This window comes from Nerophis lumbriciformis, linkage group LG03 (genome assembly GCF_033978685.3).
Source record: "Nerophis lumbriciformis linkage group LG03, RoL_Nlum_v2.1, whole genome shotgun sequence".
Classification (NCBI taxonomy): Eukaryota; Metazoa; Chordata; class Actinopteri; order Syngnathiformes; family Syngnathidae; genus Nerophis; species Nerophis lumbriciformis.
The window spans coordinates 70,537,501-70,563,249 of NC_084550.2; the positions used below are offsets into that span (position 1 = coordinate 70,537,501).

Sequence of the window (25,749 nt, forward strand, 5' to 3'; positions counted from 1 at the left end):
ATCCATCCATCCCTTCGAGTTAGCTTTTATGATGACGCCGGCTGGAAAGGTCTCTTTTGGCAAGGTCTTCCTTTTGAATATCACCATGGGTGGAAGTTTCTGGCCATTAGCATGGCAAGCTAGAACCACAGTGAAGGATGACTTCTCATTCCCTGTGGTGCGAATATTCACCGTACGTGCTCCCGTTGTATCCACAGTGCGGTTCACAGGAATATCAAAAGTCAGTGGAACCTCGTCCATGTTGATAATGTTCTCTGGCCGGATCTTTTTTTCAGCTATCTTGTTTTTACAATATGCACGGAAAGTAGCCAGCTTTTCTTGAAAGTCTTTAGGCAGTTGCTGTGAAATAGTAGTCCGTGTGCGGATGGAGAGATTGCGTCTTTTCATGAACCGGAAACCTGTCGCTTAGTAGGAGCCATTTTGTGGTCTTTACAGATGTAAACACACAAAGGAAATGAAACGTAATATCCGCGCGCTTCTTCTTCTTCTTCTACGCGGGCGGGTGGTTGCTTACAGTAGAAGAAGAAGCGCTTCCTGTTCTATGGGGGCGGGTGCTTACTTTGGCGGTTGCTTGCGTAGAAGAAGAAGCACTTCCTCTTCTACGGGGAAAAAAGATGGCGGCTGTTTACCGTAGTTGCGAGACCGAAACTTTATGAAAATGAATCTTAATATTAATCCATATATAAAGCGCACCGGGTTATAAGCCGCACTGTCAGCTTTTGAGTAAATTTGTGGTTTTTAGGTGCGGCTAATAGTGCGGAAAATACGGTACATTGAATTATTTACATTATTTACAATCTGGGGTGTGGGATGAGGAGGGTTTAGTTGATATCATCACTTCAGTCATCAACAATTGCATCATCAGAGAAATGAACATTGAAACAGTGTAGGTGTGACTTGGTAGGATATGTACAGCGAGCAGAGAACATAGTCAGTTCAGATAGCATAAGAACAAGTATCTACATTCGATTATTTACATTTGGTTATTTACAATCTGGGGAGGTGGGATGTGGGAGGGAGGGTGTTAGTTTAGGGTTGAAGTTGGCTAGAGGTGTTGTTTTAGTGAGGTTTTGAATGAGGTTAGAGATGTCCTTTCTTTTACACCTGTTGGGAGTGCATTCCATATTGATGTGGCATAGAAGGAGAATGAGTTAAGACCTTTGTAAGATCGGAATCTGGGTTTAACGTGGTTAGTGGAGCTCCCCCTGGTGTTGTGGTTATGGCGGTCATTTACGTTAAGGAAGTAGTTTGACATGTACTTCGGTATCAGGGAGGTGTAGCGGATTTTATAGACTAGGCCAGGGGTGCTCACACTTTTTCTGCAGGCGAGCTACTTTTCAATTGATCAAGTCGTGGGGATCTACCTCATCCATATATATATAATTTATATTTACTTATTTATGAAATATATGTTTTTGTTAACAAGTTAAAAGTGTTTAATGATAAGGCAAGCATGTTTAACACATATAGTTAATATTGTTAATACATTAAAGGTGTTTAATGATAATACAAGCATGTTTAACACAAATAGTTAATATTGTTAACAACTTAAAGGTGGTTAAAGATAATACAAGCATGTTTAACACATATAGTTAATATTGTTAACAACTTAAAGGTGGTTAAAGATAATACAAGCATGTTTAACACATATAGGTAATATTGTTAACAAGTTAAAGGTGGTTAAAGATAATACAAGCATGTTTAACACATATAGATTCCTTTCTTTCATGAAGACAATAATATAAGTTGGTGTATTACCTGATTCTGATGACTTGCATTGATTGTAATCAGACAGTAGTGATGATAACATCCACATTTTCGAATGGAGGAGAAAAAAAGTCCTCCTTTCTGTCCAATACCACATGAAAGTGGTTGGTTTTTGGCATCTTATTTGTCCAGCTTCCATACTTCTTTGTATGCACTTTACAAGAAATACATTGTCGGCAAACTCCGTAGCTTGCTAGCTTGTGCACGCCAGCTTTCTGAGACTCTTATTTTGGTAGCGCAGGCAGGATGAAGCAGAGCTTTTATTGTGCAACTGTGCAGTCGGTCTTTGGAGTTTTGACGACAGGTACGGCGCCAGAGTCTGTTGAAATAAAGTGTTTCTCGCCTTCCAGTCGGTAATTTTAATGAGCTGGCAGCAGCCAGCGTCATCTCAGAAGACCCTCGGGTGCCGTGAATGTCAATCAAGTGACGAAAGTGACGTCATAGTGAAGATTTATGATCGCTCATTTTTAGGACTATTTTTTTAATGCCTGGCTGGTGATCGACTGACACACCCTCCGAAATCGACCGGTAGATTGCGATCGACGTAATGAGCACCCCTGGACTAGGCTCAGTGCAAGTTGTTTTACTCTGTCCTCCACCCTGAGCCAGCCCACTTTGGAGAAGTGGGTAGGAGTGAGGTGTGATGTGGGGTGGAGGTCTAGAAGTAATCTGACTAGCTTGTTCTGGGATGTTTGGAGTCTAGATTTGAGGGTTTTGGAGGTGCTAGGGTACCAGGAGGTGCATGCGTAATCGAAAAAGGGTTGAACGAGAGTTCCCGCTAGAATCTTCAAGGTGCTTTTGTTGACCAGAGAGGAGATTCTGTAGAGAAATCTCGTTCTTTGGTTGACCTTTTTGGTTACCTTGGTTGCCATTTTATCACAGGAAAGATTAGCCTCTAGAATGGAACCTAGGTAGGTGACCTCATCAAGTGTATGTACACTTTTGACCATGACTGTTGTTGCATTTGGACCAGTTGTTCCTCCCAGGGAATTCAAGTTGCTGGCCACTCCCAAGCTCTTTTATGACACGTACAGCTGAGTAGAAGAACCACCAGTGACAGAATAGGTATTTTGTAATTTTATTTCCAAAGCCTTTGGAAATAAACTTGAGACCAAATCCCGTACAGAATCGCTCACTCGCACAGCTAAATTGGTCTGATCTAAAATATGGAAACCTTCTCTTCTATAAAGTGTCTCTCGCTCCCACCCTCGTTGTCTCTCTTTCCAGCCCAAACACATGCCCATTGTCCTCCTCAGCTGGGCACAGGAACAGATAAGGAAAATGAGTATCTGTCCTCCTTACATTCCTAAAGTCAAGGTTAGCACACAGTACTTGCAGACAACCAAAAGACCACAATTGGAAGAACACTAGCTGTTTTGTTATATGACTATGAAAATAAAGAGGTAACACACAAATATAGATACATCTAATTATCTGCCTCCGTCAATCCCCCTTCAGATCTTCTAAAAAGATATTTATCACTAGTGCAACACTTCTAAAATACGACCCTTTTTGAGCAAGCTAGTAGAAAAATAAAAGCATAGTTACATGGGAGATAAACGGATGGAATCTATGTCAATGTCGTCACTGTCAGGGAAGGAAACTAGCATTTCTCGAAAGTCACCACTTTGCTTGACCCCCTTCAGTGACATAGCAAACCCAGAAACAGGGTGGGGTTGACCTTCTACAGCTCAAACTTGAGACCAAATCCCGTACAGAATCGCTCACTCGCACAGCTAAATTGGTCTGATCTAAAATATGGAAACCTTCTCTTCTATAAAGTGTCTCTCTTTCCAGCCCAAACACATGCCCATTGTCCTCCTCAGCTGGGCACAGGAACAGATAAGGAAAATGAGTATCTGTCCTCCTTACATTCCTAAATTCAAGGTTAGCACACAGTACTTGCAGACAACCAAAAGACCACAATTGGAAGAACACTAGCTGTTTTGTAATATGACTATGAAAATAAAGAAGTAACACACAAATATGGATATATCTAATTATCTGCCTCCGTCACTGTACATATGTGTTTATTGTAAAATTCTGGCGAATGAGTTGCCAGTTTGTTTGTTTTTTTAACAGTAAAATCTATGGTTGTTGTTTTTATAGAGCATTTCTGTAAATGGAAAACCGGTACCGATTTTATGTTTAGAGTAAAACTCTGGCAACTGAGCTGTCAACATTTTACTTTAAAAAAAATTGTTTTTACCTTGCGTTAATTCCAGCCTAATGTGGAGCACAACTTGTTGTATTTGGAAATAGTAGCACCGCCAAGTCCTCGCTTAAAGGTCTCCTGCTCCTCTTCACTTCCGCCTCGCCATCGTCTCCCGCCGTTTCCATAGGATGAAAGGAAGCGGGTTGCCGCGTTAGGCTCCTCCCACTCTTTGACTGCCGCTGTTCCATCCTCCCCTCCGCCCTCCCCTCGGCGGTGCGCGTTAATCCCGGATTGCGCTGCTCTGCCGTCTGCATCTCGTCGTTGCTGGGCGAGCATGGCACGGCTCCAGGACCCCTGCGCTCACACGGGAGAGAAGCGAGGGGCTGAGGGGCTGTGACAACCTGCACGCCGGCTGAAAGACTCTCTCACATGTTTACGAGCAGGGGAGGACAAACGCGGAAGGAAGAATGCGTCCATGTGAATGAAGGACATCTTTGCCTCTCTCTCTTTCCTCAACCACTCGCTCGTGAGGAGGATTAAACTTTGTTTTTCCTGTTCCTCTCCGAGCGCCCTCTTGACAGTGAGTGTGTGACATGGAGTCACCCACCAAAGAGATCGAGGAGTTTGAAAGCACGTCCCTGAAGTACCTCCAGCCCGAACAAATTGAAAAGATTTGGCTCAGACTCCGAGGACTGTGAGTATAAGCACAGTCTATTTATTCTTGTCAACAAGTGTGTGTGTGTGTGTGTGTGTTGTATTTCTACCCTTCTTGAGACATCAACGAGGAAAAGTACCTTCCATATGAGCAGGCCCGGCCCTAACCAATCTGGCGCCCTAGGCAAAATTTTAGGTGGCGCCCCCCCACATCGGCAGTGAAGTGTATATACTCACAAGAACCCGAATAGCTTTGTCTTTGACCTTTTTTTTTTTTTACTTACAACTATACCTAATATATAAAGGGGTGGAAAAGTGACGATTACCTGCAGGGCAAACATTAGCTAACCAGAAGGCAATAACAATGTAAACAAAAAACACCTGCTTAAAAGATCTAATACAAACATTTATATGCACGTACAACACTTAGAACTTTTAGCATATCAGTATGTGGAATTAAATGATGGAATGGATTAAGTAAAGAAGTTAAAAATTGTACTGATATGATCCAGTTTAAGAGGTTGTTCAAAATAATAGTGCTTACAGAGTACAAAGAAGAAGAATTATGAGAAATACTTTCAACCTTATTGAAAATAAGATATTCTTCATCTCAGTATGTTAATAATGACTGAATTAATTAATTAATTACATATTACAAAACTGTTGTATACTAATTCATAGATGTTATTTTATTATATAAAAAGGTCAGTAAATGATTCTATATATTTGTAAACGCTTTGAAGTGGGAAAGGGGTAAGATTAAATAAGCTTTGCTTCTTCCTACTCCTTTTCGGGCATGATGTAAAATGAAATGATATGAAATTGTGTGATGTATTATGATGTAAGTGTGTTCATGTTCCAAATAAACTAAAGAAAGAAAGAAATGTCCCTGAGGAATGTACTGTAATTACCTAACGTTACATTATTATTTTCCATAACAATTTAGCCCCCTCCACAATATTAACCCGACGTTAAAACAGAACTAGCTATTTATTGATCAGCAATTGCCGAATCATGTAACATTAGCTTAATGCTAAAAAGCCAGGTTACTATCACATTCTGTAACAGACAAATAATTTCATGTAGGCTAACGTTACCTACCTGCTACCTCTGTCTTTTTCTCGTTTCTCCTCCTCTTCTTTTCTCTTTTTTCTTCCCTGGGCACCTGACAGTTTTGGCATCTTGTGTTGATTTTTTGATGTGGTGACGTCCAAAAAGAGTCATGATACGGGAAGGGAGGGGGCGCACCGTGCGGGGGGAGGAGGGGGGGGGGCGTAATGTTGTAACAAATAATATTTCTATTAAATAGGCTTTACTTTGCATTTTAATTAACGTGGGATTATTTTTTGTATTTAGAACTAATAGTACCAACTTTTTTTTTTTTTCTTTTTTTTTTCCTCCAACATTTGTGGCACTGGCGTGGCGCCCCCTGATGGAGGGCGCCCTTAGCATTTGCCTATACGGCCTATGTCACGGGCCGGCCCTGCATATGAGGACCGGTGAACAAAATCATGGTCCCAATACGGAAAACCATTCCATCTACTAGAGAGCCAAGTACTAGAGTCTGTGAACATTGCTCCAAAGTCAGGATTTGTTTGTTGATTTAATGTGCCCATCCATCCATCCATCCATTTTCTTCCGCTTATCCGAGGTCGAGTCGCGGGGGCAGCAGCCTAAGCAGGGAAGCCCAGACTTCCCTCTCCCCAGCCACTTCGTCCAGCTCTTCCTGTGGGACCCCGAGGCGTTCCCAGGCCAGCCGGGAGACATAGTCTTCCCAACGTGTCCTGGTTATTCCCCGTGGCCTCCTGCCGGTCGTACGTGCCCGAAACACCTCCCAAGGGAGGCGTTCGGGTGGCATCCTGACCAGATGCCCGAACCACCTCATCTCAATGAATCAATCAATCAATGTTTATTTATATAGCCCTTAATCACAAGTAGGGATGTCCGATAATGTTTTTTTGCCGATATCCCGATATTGTCCAACTCTTTAATTACCGATACTGATATCAACCGATACCGATATATACAGTCGTGGAATTAACACATTATTATGCCTAATTTGGACAACCAGGTATGGTGAAGATAAGGTTTTTTTTTTTTTAATTAATAAAAAAAATAAGATAAATAAATAAAAAATATTTTCTTGAATAAAAAAGAAAGTACCGTATTTTCCGCACCATAAGGCGCCCTGGGTTATAAGCCGCGCCTTCAATGAACGGCATATTTCAAAACTTTGTCCACCTATAAGCCGCCCCGTGTTATAAGCCGCATCTAACTGCGCTAAAGGAATGTCAAAAAAACAGTCAGATAGGTCAGTCAAACTTTAATAATATATTAAAAACCAGCGTGATGTGGGCGCGCATGGAGTCGTATATCAACATGGACGGAGCTGCGTGAAAAAAGCCACCCGGCCTCTTCGCGTAAACTTACCTTAACCACTCGCTCATCTTTTCTTCATCCATCCATCCCTTCGAGTTAGCTTTTATGATGACGCCGGCTGGAAAGGTCTCTTTTGGCAAGCTCTTCCTTTTGAATATCACCATGGGTGGAAGTTTCTGGCCATTAGCATGGCAAGCTAGAACCACAGTGAAGGATGACTTCTCATTCCCTGTGGTGCGAATATTCACCGTACGTGCTCCCGTTGTATCCACAGTGCGGTTCACAGGAATATCAAAAGTCAGTGGAACCTCGTCCATGTGGATAATGTTCTCTGGCCGGATCTTTTTTTCAGCTATCTTGTTTTTACAATATGCACGGAAAGTAGCCAGCTTTTCTTGAAAGTCTTTAGGCAGTTGCTGTGAAATAGTAGTCCGTGTGCGGATGGAGAGATTGCGTCTTTTCATGAACCGGAAACCTGTCGCTTAGTAGGAGCCATTTTGTGGTCTTTACAGATGTAAACACACAAAGGAAATGAAACGTAATATCCGCGCGCTTCTTCTTCTTCTACGGGGGAGGGTGGTTGCTTACAGTAGAAGAAGAAGCGCTTCCTGTTCTATGGGGGCGGGTGCTTACTTTGGCAGTTGCTTGCGTAGAAGAAGAAGCACTTCCTCTTCTACGGGGAAAAAAGATGGCGGCTGTTTACCGTAGTTGCGAGACCGAAACTTTATGAAAATGAATCTTAATATTAATCCATATATAAAGCGCACCGGGTTATAAGGCGCACTGTCAGCTTTTGAGTAAATTTGTGGTTTTTAGGTGCGGCTAATAGTGCGGAAAATACGGTACAACAATATAGAAACAGTTACATAGAAACTAATGATTAATGAAAATGAGTAAAATGAAGTGTTAAAGGTTAGTACTATTAGTGGAGCAGCAGCACGCACAATCATGTGTGCTTACGGACTGTATCCCTTGCAGACTGTATTGATATATATTGATATATAATGTAGGAACCACAATATTAATAACAGAAAGAAACAACCCTTTTGTGTGAATTAGTGTAAATGGGGGAGGGAGGTTTTTTTGGGTTGGTGCACTAATTGTAAGTGTATCTTGTGTTTTTTATGTTGATTTAATAAAACATAAAAATAAAAAATAAAAATAAACCGATACCGATAATAAAAAGAAAACGATACCGATATTTTCCGATATTACATTTTAAAGCATTTATCAGCCGATAATATCGGCCTGCCGACTCTAATCACGAGCGTCTCAAAGGGCTGCACAAGCCACAACGACATCCGCGGTACAGAGGCCACATAAGGGCAAGGAAAAACTCACCCCAGTGGGACGTCGATGTGAATGACTATGAGAAACCTTGGAGAGGACCGCATATGTGGGTAACCCCGCCCCTCTCTAGGGGAGACCGAAAGCAATGGATGTCGAGTGGGTCTGACATTATATTGTGAAAGTCCAGTCCATAGTGGATCCAACATAATAGTGTGAGAGTCCAGTCCATAGTGGATCTAACATATTAGTGTGAGAGTCCAGTCCATAGTGGATCTAACATAATAGTGTGAGAGTCCAGTCCATAGTGGATCTAACATAATAGTGAGAGTCCAGTCCATAGTGGATCTAACATATTAGTGTGAGAGTCCAGTCCATAGTGGATCTAACATAATATTATGAAAGTCCAGTCCATAGTGGATCTAACATAATAGTGAGAGTCCAGTCCATAGTGGATCTGACATAATAGTGAGAGTCCAGTCCATAGTGGATCTAACATATTAGTGTGAGAGTCCAGTCCATAGTGGATCTAACATAATAGTGAGAGTCCAGTCCATAGTGGATCTAACATAATAGTGTGAGAGTCCAGTCCATAGTGGATCTAACATAATAGTGTGAGAGTCCAGTCCATGGTGGATCTAACATAATAGTGTGAGAGTCCAGTCCATAGTGGATCTAACATAATAGTGTGAGAGTTCAGTCCATAGTGGATCTAACATAATAGTGAGAGTCCAGTCCATAGTGGATCTAACATAATAGTGAGAGTCCAGTCCATAGTGGATCTAACATAATAGTGTGAGAGTCCAGTCCATAGTGGATCTAACATAATAGTGAGAGTCCAGTCCATAGTGGATCTAACATAATAGTGTGAGAGTCCTGTCCATAGTGGATCTAACATAATAGTGAGAGTCCAGTCCATAGTGGATCTAACATATTAGTGTGAGAGTCCAGTCCATGGTGGATCTAACATAATAGTGTGAGAGTCCAGTCCATAGTGGATCTAACATATTAGCGAACGTCCAGTCCATAGTGGATCTAACACAATAGTGTGAGAGTCCAGTCCTTAGTGTATCTAACATAATATTGTGAGAGTCCAGTCCATAGTGGATCTAACATAATAGTGAGAGTCCAGTCCATAGTGGATCTGACATAATAGTGAGAGTCCAGTCCATAGTGGATCTAACATATTAGTGTGAGAGTCCAGTCCATAGTGGATCTAACATAATAGTGAGAGTCCAGTCCATAGTGGATCTAACATAATAGTGTGAGAGTCCAGTCCATAGTGGATCTAACATAATAGTGTGAGAGTCCAGTCCATGGTGGATCTAACATAATAGTGTGAGAGTCCAGTCCATAGTGGATCTAACATAATAGTGTGAGAGTTCAGTCCATAGTGGATCTAACATAATAGTGAGAGTCCAGTCCATAGTGGATCTAACATAATAGTGAGAGTCCAGTCCATAGTGGATCTAACATAATAGTGTGAGAGTCCAGTCCATAGTGGATCTAACATAATAGTGAGAGTCCAGTCCATAGTGGATCTAACATATTAGTGTGAGAGTCCAGTCCATGGTGGATCTAACATAATAGTGTGAGAGTCCAGTCCATAGTGGATCTAACATATTAGCGAACGTCCAGTCCATAGTGGATCTAACACAATAGTGTGAGAGTCCAGTCCTTAGTGTATCTAACATAATATTGTGAGAGTCCAGTCCATAGTGGATCTAACATAATAGTGTGAGAGTCCAGTCCATAGTGGATCTAACATATTAGTGAAAGTCCAGTCCATAGTGGATCTAACACAATAGTGTGAGAGTCCAGTCCATAGTGGATCTAACATAATAGTGAGAGAGTCCAGTCCATAGTGGATCTAACATATTAGTGAAAGTCCAGTCCATAGTGGATCTAACACAATAGTGTGAGAGTCCAGTCCATAGTGGATCTAACATAATAGTGTGAGAGTCCAGACTATAGTGGATCTAACATAATAGTGTGAGAGTCCAGACTATAGTGGATCTAACATAATAGTGTGAGAGTCCAGTCCATAGTGGATCTGACCTAATAGTGAGAGTCCAGTCTATAGTGGATCTAACATAATAGTGTGAGAGTCCAGTCCATAGTGGATCTAACATAATAGTGTGAGAGTTCAGTCCATAGTGGATCTAACATAATATTGTGAGAGTCCAGTCCATAGTGGATCTAACATAATAGTGTGAGAGTCCAGTCCATAGTGGATCTAACATAATAGTGTGAGAGTCCAGTCCATAGTGGATCTAACATAATAGTGTGAGAGTCCAGTCCATAGTGGATCTGACCTAATAGTGAGAGTCCAGTCTATAGTGGATCTAACATAATAGTGTGAGAGTCCAGTCCATAGTGGATCTAACATAATAGTGTGAGAGTCCTGTCCATAGTGGATCTAACATAATAGTGAGAGTCCAGTCCATAGTGGATCTAACATATTAGTGTGAGAGTCCAGTCCATGGTGGATCTAACATAATAGTGTGAGAGTCCAGTCCATAGTGGATCTAACATATTAGCGAACGTCCAGTCCATAGTGGATCTAACACAATAGTGTGAGAGTCCAGTCCTTAGTGGATCTAACATAATATTGTGAGAGTCCAGTCCATAGTGGATCTAACATAATAGTGTGAGAGTCCAGTCCATAGTGGATCTAACATATTAGTGAAAGTCCAGTCCATAGTGGATCTAACACAATAGTGTGAGAGTCCAGTCCATAGTGGATCTAACATAATATTGTGAGAGTCCAGTCCATAGTGGATCTAACATATTAGTGAAAGTCCAGTCCATAGTGGATCTAACACAATAGTGAGAGTCCCGTCCATAGTGGATCTAACATAATAGTGTGAGAGTCCAGTCCATAGTGGATCTAACATAATAGTGTGAGAGTCCAGTCCATAGTGGATCTGACCTAATAGTGAGAGTCCAGTCTATAGTGGATCTAACATAATAGTGTGAGAGTCCAGTCCATAGTGGATCTAACATAATAGTGAGAGTCCAGTCCATAGTGGATCTAACATATTAGTGTGAGAGTCCAGTCCATGGTGGATCTAACATAATAGTGTGAGAGTCCAGTCCATAGTGGATCTAACATATTAGCGAACGTCCAGTCCATAGTGGATCTAACACAATAGTGTGAGAGTCCAGTCCTTAGTGGATCTAACATAATATTGTGAGAGTCCAGTCCATAGTGGATCTAACATAATAGTGTGAGAGTCCAGTCCATAGTGGATCTAACATATTAGTGAAAGTCCAGTCCATAGTGGATCTAACACAATAGTGTGAGAGTCCAGTCCATAGTGGATCTAACATAATATTGTGAGAGTCCAGTCCATAGTGGATCTAACATATTAGTGAAAGTCCAGTCCATAGTGGATCTAACACAATAGTGAGAGTCCAGTCCATAGTGGATCTAACATAATAGTGAGAGTCCAGTCCATAGTGGATCTAACATAATAGTGTGAGAGTCCAGTCCATAGTGGATCTAACATAATAGTGTGAGAGTCCTGTCCATAGTGGATCTAACATAATAGTGAGAGTCCAGTCCATAGTGGATCTAACATATTAGTGTGAGAGTCCAGTCCATGGTGGATCTAACATAATAGTGTGAGAGTCCAGTCCATAGTGGATCTAACATATTAGCGAACGTCCAGTCCATAGTGGATCTAACACAATAGTGTGAGAGTCCAGTCCTTAGTGGATCTAACATAATATTGTGAGAGTCCAGTCCATAGTGGATCTAACATAATAGTGTGAGAGTCCAGTCCATAGTGGATCTAACATATTAGTGAAAGTCCAGTCCATAGTGGATCTAACACAATAGTGTGAGAGTCCAGTCCATAGTGGATCTAACATAATATTGTGAGAGTCCAGTCCATAGTGGATCTAACATATTAGTGAAAGTCCAGTCCATAGTGGATCTAACACAATAGTGAGAGTCCCGTCCATAGTGGATCTAACATAATAGTGTGAGAGTCCAGTCCATAGTGGATCTAACATAATAGTGTGAGAGTCCAGTCCATAGTGGATCTAACATAATAGTGTGAGAGTCCAGTCCATAGTGGATCTAACATAATAGTGAGAGTCCAGTCCATAGTGGATCTAACATAATAGTGTGAGAGTCCAGTCCATAGTGGATCTAACATAATAGTGTGAGAGTCCAGACTATAGTGGATCCAACATAATAGTGAGAGTCCAGTCCATAGTGGATCTAACATATTAGTGTGAGAGTCCAGTCCATGGTGGATCTAACATAATAGTGTGAGAGTCCAGTCCATAGTGGATCTAACATATTAGCGAACGTCCAGTCCATAGTGGATCTAACACAATAGTGTGAGAGTCCAGTCCTTAGTGGATCTAACATAATATTGTGAGAGTCCAGTCCATAGTGGATCTAACATAATAGTGTGAGAGTCCAGTCCATAGTGGATCTAACATATTAGTGAAAGTCCAGTCCATAGTGGATCTAACACAATAGTGTGAGAGTCCAGTCCATAGTGGATCTAACATAATATTGTGAGAGTCCAGTCCATAGTGGATCTAACATATTAGTGAAAGTCCAGTCCATAGTGGATCTAACACAATAGTGAGAGTCCCGTCCATAGTGGATCTAACATAATAGTGTGAGAGTCCAGTCCATAGTGGATCTAACATAATAGTGTGAGAGTCCAGTCCATAGTGGATCTGACCTAATAGTGAGAGTCCAGTCTATAGTGGATCTAACATAATAGTGTGAGAGTCCAGTCCATAGTGGATCTAACATAATAGTGAGAGTCCAGTCCATAGTGGATCTAACATATTAGTGTGAGAGTCCAGTCCATGGTGGATCTAACATAATAGTGTGAGAGTCCAGTCCATAGTGGATCTAACATATTAGCGAACGTCCAGTCCATAGTGGATCTAACACAATAGTGTGAGAGTCCAGTCCTTAGTGGATCTAACATAATATTGTGAGAGTCCAGTCCATAGTGGATCTAACATAATAGTGTGAGAGTCCAGTCCATAGTGGATCTAACATATTAGTGAAAGTCCAGTCCATAGTGGATCTAACACAATAGTGTGAGAGTCCAGTCCATAGTGGATCTAACATAATATTGTGAGAGTCCAGTCCATAGTGGATCTAACATATTAGTGAAAGTCCAGTCCATAGTGGATCTAACACAATAGTGAGAGTCCAGTCCATAGTGGATCTAACATAATAGTGAGAGTCCAGTCCATAGTGGATCTAACATAATAGTGTGAGAGTCCAGTCCATAGTGGATCTAACATAATAGTGTGAGAGTCCTGTCCATAGTGGATCTAACATAATAGTGAGAGTCCAGTCCATAGTGGATCTAACATATTAGTGTGAGAGTCCAGTCCATGGTGGATCTAACATAATAGTGTGAGAGTCCAGTCCATAGTGGATCTAACATATTAGCGAACGTCCAGTCCATAGTGGATCTAACACAATAGTGTGAGAGTCCAGTCCTTAGTGGATCTAACATAATATTGTGAGAGTCCAGTCCATAGTGGATCTAACATAATAGTGTGAGAGTCCAGTCCATAGTGGATCTAACATATTAGTGAAAGTCCAGTCCATAGTGGATCTAACACAATAGTGTGAGAGTCCAGTCCATAGTGGATCTAACATAATATTGTGAGAGTCCAGTCCATAGTGGATCTAACATATTAGTGAAAGTCCAGTCCATAGTGGATCTAACACAATAGTGAGAGTCCCGTCCATAGTGGATCTAACATAATAGTGTGAGAGTCCAGTCCATAGTGGATCTAACATAATAGTGTGAGAGTCCAGTCCATAGTGGATCTAACATAATAGTGTGAGAGTCCAGTCCATAGTGGATCTAACATAATAGTGAGAGTCCAGTCCATAGTGGATCTAACATAATAGTGTGAGAGTCCAGTCCATAGTGGATCTAACATAATAGTGTGAGAGTCCAGACTATAGTGGATCCAACATAATAGTGAGAGTCCAGTCCATAGTGGGGCCAGCAGGAAACCATCCCGAGCTGAGACGGGTCAGCAGCGCCGAGATGTCCCCAACCGATGCTCAGGCGAGTGGTCCACCCCGGGTCCCGACTCTGGACAGCCAGCACTTCATCCATGGCCACCGGACATGGACAAGGAAACAGCTATCTGCAATTATTGCCAGGCTTCGCTCTCATGTAAGGGGGGAAGTACAACAAGCATGTTGAAACATGTTCAGGCTGCACATAACCTGAAGGTTAGAGAAAGGTGTCGTGGAGAAGCAGCGACGAAGCACGTTCTCTTCAACCTGCAGCGCCAATTCCAGTGATAGTGCTGGTGAGTAACTAATGTTAGCTGTTGCCGGTTCATTTCCATATCTGCTCACTCGTAGCCTTTAGGCTAAAATAGCGTTACCTCGTATGTCAATCCAGGATTGCAGTAATGTTAGCTAGACTAACGTTACCTAAGCATAGTCAGTGGCTATCGGTAACGTTGACGTTAGCCTTTTTGTATGTGTCTGATAACGTTAGCGTTATCTTGTAGCCTACACTACACTTGAAATCTCCATCTCCATAGAGCAGGTCAGCAGCAGGAAGCATGAAGTGCTCTAAAACTTGCTGGTAGACGGCTGCGTTGACCCTGGATCTCAGGAAACAGAGTGGACCGACACCAGCAGATGACATGGCACCCCAAACCATCACCCAACCATGCAAATTTTGCATTTCCTTTGGAAATCGAGGTCCCAGAGTCTGGAGGAAGACAGGAGAGGCACAGGATCCACGTTGCCTGAAGTCTAGTGTAAAGTTTCCACCATCAGTGATGGTTTGGGGTGCCATGTCATCTGCTGGTGTGGGTCCACTCTGTTTCCTGAGATCCAGGGTCAACGCAGCCGTCTACCAGCAAGTTTTAGAGCACTTCATGCTTCCTGCTGCTGACCTGCTCTATGGAGATGGAGATTTCAAGTTCCAACAGGACTTGGCGCCTGCACACAGCGCAAAATCTACCCGTGCCTGGTTTACGGACCATGGTATTTCTGTTCTAAATTGGCCCGCCAACTCCCCTGACCTTAGCCCCATAGAAAATCTGTGGGGTATTGTGAAAAAGAAGATGCAGAATGCCAGACCCAAAAACGCAGAAGAGTTGAAGGCCACTATCAGAGCAACCTGGGCTCTCATAACACCTGAGCAGTGCCAGAAACTCATCGACTCCATGCCACGCCGCATTAACGCAGTAATTGAGGCAAAAGGAGCTCCAACCAAGTATTGAGTATTGTACATGCTCATATTTTTCATTTTCATACTTTTCAGTTGGCCAACATTTCTAAAAATCCCTTTTTTGTATTAGCCTTAAGTAATATTCTAATTTTGTGACACACGGAATTTTGGATTTTCATTTGTTGCCACTTCAAATCATCAAAATTAAATGAAATAAACATTTGAATGCATCAGTCTGTGTGCAATGAATAAATATAATGTACAAGTTACACCTTTTGAATGCAATTACTGAAATAAATCAAGTTTTTCAAAATATTCTAATTTACAGGCCTTTACCTGTATATCAATACAGTCTGCAAAGGATACCGTCCGTAAGCACACATGATTGTATTTTTTTATGACAAAAAAAAAAAAAACCATACCATGGGTAAACAGTCAATATTTATTTATTTTATTTTATTTTTTTAGGGGGGTAACAACAGTCAATATTTTTATTTATTTATTTATTTTTCTTATAAAATAAAAGTGAGCTTTTGTTAAACCAAATATTGTGTTTTTTTCCATGTACAACAACCTATCTGGATTCGATAAGAGAATCGATAAGGAACCGGTTCGATAAGAGGATTCGATAATGGGCTCGAACTCGATAATTTCTTATCAAACATCATCCCTAGTGGTGTTTATCATTCACAATCCTTATGTAAGACAAGAACACATATGCTTGGCTTGGCAGATACTAGTGTCACAATGAAACTGCATCCATCACTCGGCTTCTAAAACCTATTGCTCATCCTCTTTGTGTTCGGGCTCAAAAAAATAAGGTCTAGGATCAATTTTTTCAAAATTAATAATTGTTGCCTTACAAAGTCTGCTTGATTAGCATTGTTGTTGATAGGGAAGGGATCTTTGGTTCCTACTGGACGTCACGCGATCACGTGACTGACTTCCTCATTCATTCTCAAAATGGCTCGGGAATCTCTGTGAGATTGATACTATTTTGATCATGTCTATTTATTCGCAAACTTTGGAAGTCTTTTGGTGTCATAAAGCAGATATATTTGGCCTAGTGGTTAGAGTGTCCGCCCTGAGATGGGTAGGTTGTGAGTTCATACCAAAGACTATAAAAATGGGAGCCATTACCTCCCTGCTTGGCACTGAGCATCAAAGCTTGGAATTGGGGGTTAAATCACCAAAAATGATTCCCGGGCGCGGCCACCGCTGCTGCTCACTGCTCCTCTCACCTCCCAGGGGGTGGAACAAGGGGATGGGTCAAATGCATAGGACAAATTTCACCACACCTAGTGTGTGTGACAATCATTGGTACTTTAACCCCAGAGGTGGGTAGAGTAGCCAGAAATTGTACTCAAGTAAGAGTACTGTTACTTTAGACTTTTATTACTCAAGTAAAAGTAAGGAGTAGTCACCCAAATATTTACTTGAGTAAAAGTAAAAAGTATGTTGTGAAAAATTACTCAAGTACTGAGTAACTGATGAGTAACCTGTTCGTTTACTGATGACGGCAACAAATAATGCACAAAAAATATAAAAATAGCAATGAGCAAATTCAGAGCCAGGAATATCTCTTAAGCAACTAAAATAATAATACATATTAAATAATAATACATTAACATAAAAATAATATAAGGCAAATTGAGCCACAATAACTTAACAGCACCATAGGCTCAGTAGGCAGAGATTACAAAGGAAAATAACAAGTTAGCCTTTACGCAAACCATAAACTCTGATATGTGTTGGCTGCACCTGAGAACACACTGTGCACTTCTGATTGGTGTGTGTGTGCGACTGTGTGTGTGTGTGTGTGTGTGTGTGTGTGTGTCTATGAGGCTGCAATGCGTTAATAAAGTCCCCACATGATGTATATTTGACAGTGATTCATAGCAGCAGAGTAAAAGTAGCGTTTCTTCTCTATAAATATATGCAAGTAAAAGTATGTTGCATTAAAACTACTCTTAGAAGTACAAATGATCCCTAAAGTTACCCAAGTAGATGTAACGTAGTAAATGTAGCGCGTTACTACCCACCTCTGACTTTAACTTCAACTTAATAATAGCTTCAATATAGAGGCAGCTTGTTTTTCCACTCGACTGGTACTTTAATGTTAGCATTTAAGCAGAGGTGGGTAGTAACGCGCTACATTTACTCCGTTACATCTACTTGAGTAACTTTTGGGATAAATTGTACTTCTAAGAGTAGTTTTAATGCAACATACTTTTACTTTTACTTGAGTATATTTATAGAGAAGAAACGCTACTTTTACTCCGCTACTTTTATCTACATTCAGCTCGCTACTCGCTACTAATTTTTTATCGATCTGTTAATGCACACTTTGTTTGTTTTGGTCTGTCAGACAGACCTCCATAGTGTTTCAACAAATACAGTCACTGGTGACGTTTCACTCCGTTCCACCAATCAGATGCAGTCACTGGTGACGTTGGACCAATCAAACAGAGCCAGGTGGTCACATGACCTGACTTAAACAAGTTGAAAAACTTATTGGGTTGTTACCATTTAGTGGTCAATTGTACGGAATATGTACTGTGCTGTGCAATCTACTAATAAAAGTTCCAATCAATCAATCAAAAGTGTGAAGGAAAAAATACCCTTTTTTGTTTCAACCGTACATCCCGTCAAAAGCCTAAAGACTGACTGCACAGTTCCTGTCTTCACAATAAAAGTGCCGCTCCATCGCGCCAGCGCTTTCAGAATAAGAGTCTCCGAAAGCCAGCGCAAACAAGCTAGCAAGCTAGCAAGATACGGAGTTTGCCGCCAATTTATTTCTTGTAAAGTGTATAAAAACGAATATGGAAGCTGGACAAATAAGAAGCCAAAAACCAACCACTTTCATGTGGTATTAGACAGAAAGGAGGAACTTTTTTTCTCCTCCATTTGAAAACGAGGACGTTATCAGCACTACTGTCTGATTACAATCAATGCAAGTCATCAGAATCAGGTAATACACCAACTTATATTCTTGTCTTCATGAAAGAAAGGAATCTATATGTGTTAAACATGCATGTATATTCATTAAAACATCTTTAACATGTAAACAAAAACGGCAAAATAAATACATATAAATTATATACTGTATATATCAATGTATGTATATATATATATGTGTATATATATATATGTGTATATATATATATGTGTGTGTGTGTGTGTGTGTATTAGAGATGCGCGGTTTGCGGACACAACCGCGGAGTCCGCGGATTATCCGCGGATCGGGTGGATGAAATTTAAAAAAATAAGATTTTATCCGCTCGCGGGTCGGGTCGGGCGGATTAATTAGATATATATATATATTTTTTTTTTTTTTTTTTTGCGGGTGGCAGTTAAACCAATTGGGAAATATATATACATAGTTAAATGTTGTTACCCACATACGAAAAACGAGCAGGCACCTGCAGCATATGCCACAACAGAAGAAAAAAAAAAAAAAAGATGGACACTTTTACGGAGCGGAGGGACGCCTCGCCGGGGTCCGGGACCGAGGCTCCTTCCCCCGAGAGGGCCCCACGTCCAGGGTCACTACCGCGCCCACCGCACCGACACCCCGCCTCGTCCGCTTTCGCCGCGGCCGGCGTCACGCGCAGCAGGTAAGCAGTTTACCTGCCCGCCACCCCCGTGGCCGGGGGCTCGTAACATGGGTCACTCCGCGCGCTCCGCCCGCGCAGCTTACCTGCTTGCTCGCAAAATGATTATTAGCATTCAGACAGGTTAAAATGTTGCTAAAACCATCACTTTTCTATCAGTCACAGTGACTTTTCAAAACAAAAATATTACAGCAAAAATCATATGGGTTGATTGACATGTTTATTCTGTAAGCTAACTTCAATAGTTTGAAATTATTTTGACAGTTAATGCCAGTTATCCTGTCAACCTTTCACAAGACTTCAATTTGTTCATTGAAAGTATAAATAGTATAAACACTTTTAACAGTATGTCGTGCTGTGAAATACAGCCGACAGGATGGCGCACCAAACACAAAGCAAGACCATGCTGCAGGAGAACAAAGGACTTCTTTCATTTAAGGTTTGTGATAAACCATCAAACTCATTCGTTAAAAGGACTCTATAGTAATATAAAGCAAATTTTTCTGGACATTATCATGCAAGAAAAGTTTATTTTTGGGATCGCGATCACCGCGTAATGATTTTTAAAGGTTGCATTACATTATTAACTGTCCCATGTGATCAGCCAGTGCGATTGGAAGTCCATGCTCAATTATTGCCTCCGTAAATAAAACTTCGGCATTTATCACATCCAAAGAATCTGTTTGGGCGACGAAAAACGTTGAAAGTTTTCCACTTGTATCGCTAGCAACGGCATTAGACTTGTGTTTTTTTGTCCCAACGTGGTCTTTTACATCGCTAATTCCTCCGTGTCCGATCGAAAAATCTTGTCTGCACAAGGTGCAATTCGCGTAGTTTTCACCCTTTTTTTTTTATTTTTTATTAATATTAGATATATAACAACGGGCGGATGGCGGGCGGATGCAGTTCTGATCAAACGTTACATCGGGTGGATGGCGGATGGATGACGACTTTCTGCCGCGGTTGCGGATGAAATAAATTGCCTATCCGCGCATCTCTAGTGTGTATATATATATATATATGTGTGTGTGTGTGTGTGTATATATATATTTATTTATATATATATATATATATATATATATATATATATTTATATATATATATATATATATATATATATATATATATATATATATATATATATATATATATATATATATATATTTATATATATATATATATTATATATATATATATATATATATATATATATGATATGAGTGTGTATGTTACTCATCAGTTACTCAGTACTTGAGTAGTTTTTTCACAACATACTTTTTACTTTTACTCAAGTAAATATTTGGGTGACTACTCCTTACTTTTACTTGAGTAATAAATCTCTAAAGTAACAGTACTCTTACTTGAGTACAATTTCTGGCTACTCTACCCACCTCTGCATTTAAGCTAGCCAGCGATTAGCATGCTAACTGCTTCTCCAGGAAATTAAAACTTATCACTGTACCACAATTTTGGTGATTAATCATTGTGTTACGATCAGTGACATTTGAACAGTAATACTAACCGCTGGGAATTTCACAGCGGTTTATCAATAACAACGTTAATGGTTACATTTTCATTTGTCGTGGTACAACGGGGATGTTTACGGGGGATTACTTTGCCCTCCGTCATCGTTTCCTCCTCATTCTTGCCAATTCCCTTTTTAGTCACGCGTTAAAAAGGAGGACCTCGGGAGCGTTGACATTTTTACTGGCTATTTTAAAGTGCCCGTGCCTTTCAAAAGGGGGCTCCTCGCATGTGCCAACCAATCATCACTCCCCTGACCTCTCCTCGCTCCCAGAACCAAGCGCCTCGCTCGTACAACCCGAGATGAAGTGGCAATTATCTTTTATGCACTTTTGCGTGCGTCATTCTCCCCCAGCGAGGACGGGAGTGTATTTGCTACAGTCGACGTATCATGCTATCAATCTGTTTCCTTCTTTACGTTTTTCTTTTTACCTCCCCTTGAATGACCGCCATCTTCCATCCTGCTGCCAAATGGACTTTCCTGGCAGACTTCGGCGTCACTTACATTTTGTCACTGTCATGAACTCCATCATAACCATCTGTCCTGCCTGTATATTTGATGGACAGTCGGCCCGATGACAATCACGCCATGTTGCTTGGGTCTCCTTCAGGCGCTCTTGAAGGAGATCACATTCCTCTTAACTGAAGATCTGCGGATGACTGTCGTAGCCACAAATATTGACAGTGTCAGCAAGGCGAGGGTTGACCCCGCGTGCCGTGTGGATAGTGTAGTGACATTTACTGTATGCGCGCGCTGTCAGCTTATCTTTCAAGAGTTGTATGGCGGTGGCGGGAATGGCGCACGTGTCACAGCATGAAGTATCCCACAAGGCACACCAATCACCCGTAGATAGACAGCCAGCGCATTCGCTTTGGACAGTTCTTGAATTCGCTCTGTGGCGGTCAATTATGCAGCGTAACGTGCGGTGACATTCACTGATCAAGACGCAGACAGCATGACAAATTGACCCTTATTTTCTTTGCATGGGAGCACAGATTCCAGTGGCTTTCCATAAACAAGTCACCCCCAATATCGGATTGGGACACCCCCACTGATCATATTAGTTAAGAAGTAGCTTTTTCTTTCCTAAGCACCTCAACTTTCAAAAGTTGAGCTAACAAAAGTGAGGCACATAGTAGATTATCCATCCATCGATCCATCCATCTTCTCTACTTCCCTCTCCCCAGCCACTTCGTCCAGCTCCTCCCGGGGTATACCCAAGGCGTTCCTAGGCCAGCCGGGAGACATACTCTTCCCAACGTGTCCTGTAGAGATGCGCGGTTTGCGGGCACAACCGCGGAGTCCGCGGATTATCCGCGGATCGGGCGGATGAAATTAAAAAAAATTAGATTTTATCCGCGGGTCGGGTCGGGCGGTTGAAATAAAAAAAAATTAGATTTTAAATAGATTCAGGCGGGTGGCAGTTAAACCAATTGGGAAATATATATACATAGTTAAATGTTGTTACCCACATACGAAAAACGAGCAGGCACCTGCAGCATATGCCACAACAGAAGAAAAAAAAAAAAGAAGAGATGGACACTTTTACGGAGCGGAGAGGGGACGCCTCGCCGGGGTCCGGGACCGAGGCCCCTTCCCCCGAGAGGGCCCCACCGGGAGCCGTAGCTGAGGCGATCCGCGAGAAGGGCCCGACGCACGTCCAGGGTCACCACCGCGCCCACCGCACCGACACCCCGCCTCGTCCGCCTTCGCCGCGGCCGGCGTCACGCGCAGCAGGTAAGCAGCTTACCTGCCCGCCACCCCCGTGGCCGGGGGCTCGTGACAGGGGTCACTCCGGGCGCTCCGCCCGCGCAGCTTACCTGCCCGCCACCCCTGTTGCCGGGGGGCGCGTAACAGGGGTCACTCCGCGCGCAGTGCGCTCACGAAAGGGGTGGGGCTCACCCTGGTTGATATAGACAGCAGGACGGTGGCCATGGAAGTTGGAACCCGCTAAGGAGTGTGTAACAACCCACCTGCCGAATCAACTAGCCCTGAAAATGGATGGCGCTGGAGCGTCGGGCCCATACCCGGCCGTCGCCGGCAGCGAGACGCGCTTGGAGGTGCGCTCAGTGCGGCTCCCATATGATTGCGCACTGGTGTGCGTCTGGGTCGTGACAGCGTGGCACGCGAATGTCTGTGCTGCATTGGATCAGTCTCCTTTCTTTAACAGGCAAAAGCTTTATAACCTCACTAATGCCTTGCATCGTCTATATTAGATATATAACAACGGGCGGGTGCGGGCGGGTGCGGTTCTGATCAAATGTTAGCTCGGGTGGATGGCGGATGGTTGAAGACTTTCTGATGCGGTTGCGGATGAAATAATTGCCTATCCGCGCATTTCTAGTGTCCTGGGCCTCCCCGTGGCCTCCTACCGGTCGGACGTGCCCTAAACACCTCCCTAGGGAGGCGTTCGGGTGGCATCCTGACCAGATGACCGAACCACCTCATCTGGCTCCTCTCGATGTGGAGGATCAGCGGCTTTACTTTGAGTTCCTCCCGGATGACAGTGCTTCTCACCCTATCTCTAAGGGAGAGCCCCGCCACCCGGCGTAGGAAACTCATTTGGGCCGCTTGTACCCGTGATCTTGTCCTTTCGGTCATAACCCAAAGCTCATGACCATAGGTAAGGATGGGAACGTAGATCGACCGGTAAATAGAGAGCTTTGCCTTCCGGCTCAGCTCCTTCTTCACCACAACGGATCGATACAGCGTCCGCATTACTGACTTCCCTCTCCCCAGCCACTTGGTCCAGCTCTTCCCGGGGTAACCCGAGGCGTTCCCAGGCCAGCCGGGAGACATAGTCTTCCCAACGTGTCCTGGGTCTTCCCCGTGGCCTCCTACCGGTCGGTCATGCCCTAAACACCTCCCTAGGGAGGCGTTCGGGTGGCATCCTGATCCGAAGCCCGAACCACCTCATCTGGCTCTTCTCCATGTGGAGGAGCAGCGGCTTTACTTTGAGTTCCTCCCGGATGACAGAGCTTCTTGTCATGATCCGTTACCCGGATCATGGCATGATTTATGTTGGTTATGTTTCTGCTTTAGTCTGTTTCCTGGGTGCACACTCTTTCCTTGTTTACTGGGTCGGTCTCTGCGGGGTCTCTTGTGCTTTGCAGCGCTGGAGCAGGAGGTGGAGAGGATGGCGTTTGCAGGACCACCAGGGTTGATGGTGGCGTAAGAGTGGCAGGCGTCCGGGCTGTCGGCGTGGGAGGAGCCGGAGGAGTGGGCGACTCAGAAGTGACAGGCGGGGTCAGTGCTGGTAGCGTGTCAGCGGGGGAAGCAGACCTCATTCCACTGAGGTTGCTGCCTGCCTCTGCTCCAGCGGGGGCGCTGTCTGCTTCGGCCCTACTTGCTGCTCCAGTGCCAAAAAGCAAGTTGGATCCGCCAGAGAAGTACAGCGCAGAGTGGGTGGACGAATGGTACCAAGGGGTGCTGAAGGAACTGGAGAGGGAGGAACAGTCCTGTTCTGTCCTGCAGCCACTTACCGCTCTGGCCCCGCCTGTCACTTCTGAGTCGCCCACTCCTCTGGCTCCTCCCACGCCGACAGCCCGGACGCCTGCCACTCTTACGCCACCATCAACCCTGGTGGTCCTGCAAACGCCATCCTCTCCACCTCCTGCTCCAGCGCTGCAAAGCACAAGAGACCCCGCAGAGACCGACCCAGTAAACAAGGAAAGAGTGTGCACCCAGGAAACAGACTAAAGCAGAAACATAACCAACATAAATCATGCCATGATCCGGGTAACGGATCATGACACTTCTCACCCTATCTCTAAGGGAGAGACCCGCCACCCGGCGGAGGAAACTCATTTGGGCCGCTTGTACCCGTGATCTTGTCCTTTCGGTCATAACCCAAAGCTCATGACCATAGGTGAGGATGGGAACGTAGATCGACCGGTAAATAGAGAGCTTTGTCTTCCGGCTCAGCTCTTTCTTCACCACAACGGATCGATACAGCGTCCGCATTACTGACTTCCCTCTCCCCAGCCACTTGGTCCAGCTCTTCCCGGCGTAACCCGAGGCGTTCCCAGGCCAGCCGGGAGACATAGTCTTCCCAACGTGTCCTGGGCCTCCCCGTGGCCTCCTACCGGTCGGTCGTGCCCTAAACACCTCCCTCGGGAGGCGTTCGGGTGGCATCCTGACCAGATGCCCGAACCACCTCATATGGCTCCTCTCCATGTGGAGGAGCAGCGGCTTTACTTTGAGCTCCTCCCGGATGACAGAGCTTCTCACCCTATCTCTAAGGGAGAGACCCGCCACCCGGCGGAGGAAACTCATTTGGGCCGCTTGTACCCGTGATCTTGTCCTTTCAGTCATAACCCAAAGCTCATGACCATAGGTGAGGATGGGAACGTAGATCGACCGGTAAATTGAGAGCTTTGCCTTCCGGCTCAGCTCCTTCTTCACCACAACGGATCGATACAGCGTCCGCATTACTGACTTCCCTCTCCCCAGCCACTTGGTCCAGCTCTTCCCGGGGTAACCCGAGGCGTTCCCAAGCCAGCCGGGAGACATAGTCTTCCCAACGTGTCCTGGGCCTCCCCGTGGCCTCCTACCGGTCGGTTGTGCCCTAAACACCTCCCTCGGGAGGCGTTCGGGTGGCATCCTGACCAGATGCCCGAACCACCTCATATGGCTCCTCTCCATGTGGAGGATCAGCGGCTTTACTTTGAGTTCCTCCCGGATGACAGAGCTTCTCACCCTATCTCTAAGGGAAAGACCCGCAACCCGGCGGAGGAAACTCATTTCGGCCGCTTGTACCCGTGATCTTGTCCTTTCGGTCATAACACAAAGCTCATGACCATAGGTGAGGATGGGAACGTAGATCGACCGATAAATTGAGAGCTTTGCCTTCCGGTTTAGCTCCTTCTTCACCACAACGGATCGATACAGCGTCCGCATTACTGAAGACGCCGCACCGATCCGCCTGTCGATCTCACGATCCACTCTTCCCTCACTCGTGAACAAGACTCCGAGGTACTTGAACTCCTCCACTTGGGGCAAGATCTCCTCCCCAACCCGGAGATGGCACTCCACCCTTTTCCGGGCGAGAACCATGGACTCGGACTTGGAGGTGCTGATTCTCATCCCAGTCGCTTCACACTCGGCTGCGAACCGATCCAGTGAGAGCTGAAGATCCTGGCCGGATGAAGCCATCAGGACCACATC

The 25,749-nt window shown here is 43.8% G+C and overlaps 1 protein-coding gene across 3 annotated transcripts in view; it reads left to right on the forward strand.

Moving 5' to 3' along the window:
* pde1cb (phosphodiesterase 1C, calmodulin-dependent b) overlaps window positions 1-25,749 on the forward strand; it is a 315,596-nt gene that overhangs the window by 79,965 nt on the left and 209,882 nt on the right. The window contains exon 1 of one of the 3 annotated variants that reach the window (XM_072912885.1): window positions 4,267-4,616. The exons of the other annotated variants lie outside the window; for them this stretch is intronic. Within the exon in view, the coding sequence (XP_072768986.1) occupies window positions 4,516-4,616 (101 nt within the window). The 5' untranslated portion in view covers window positions 4,267-4,515. Of the gene's footprint in view, window positions 1-4,266; window positions 4,617-25,749 lie in introns of those variants that run through there. 3 annotated transcript variants of the gene reach the window in all.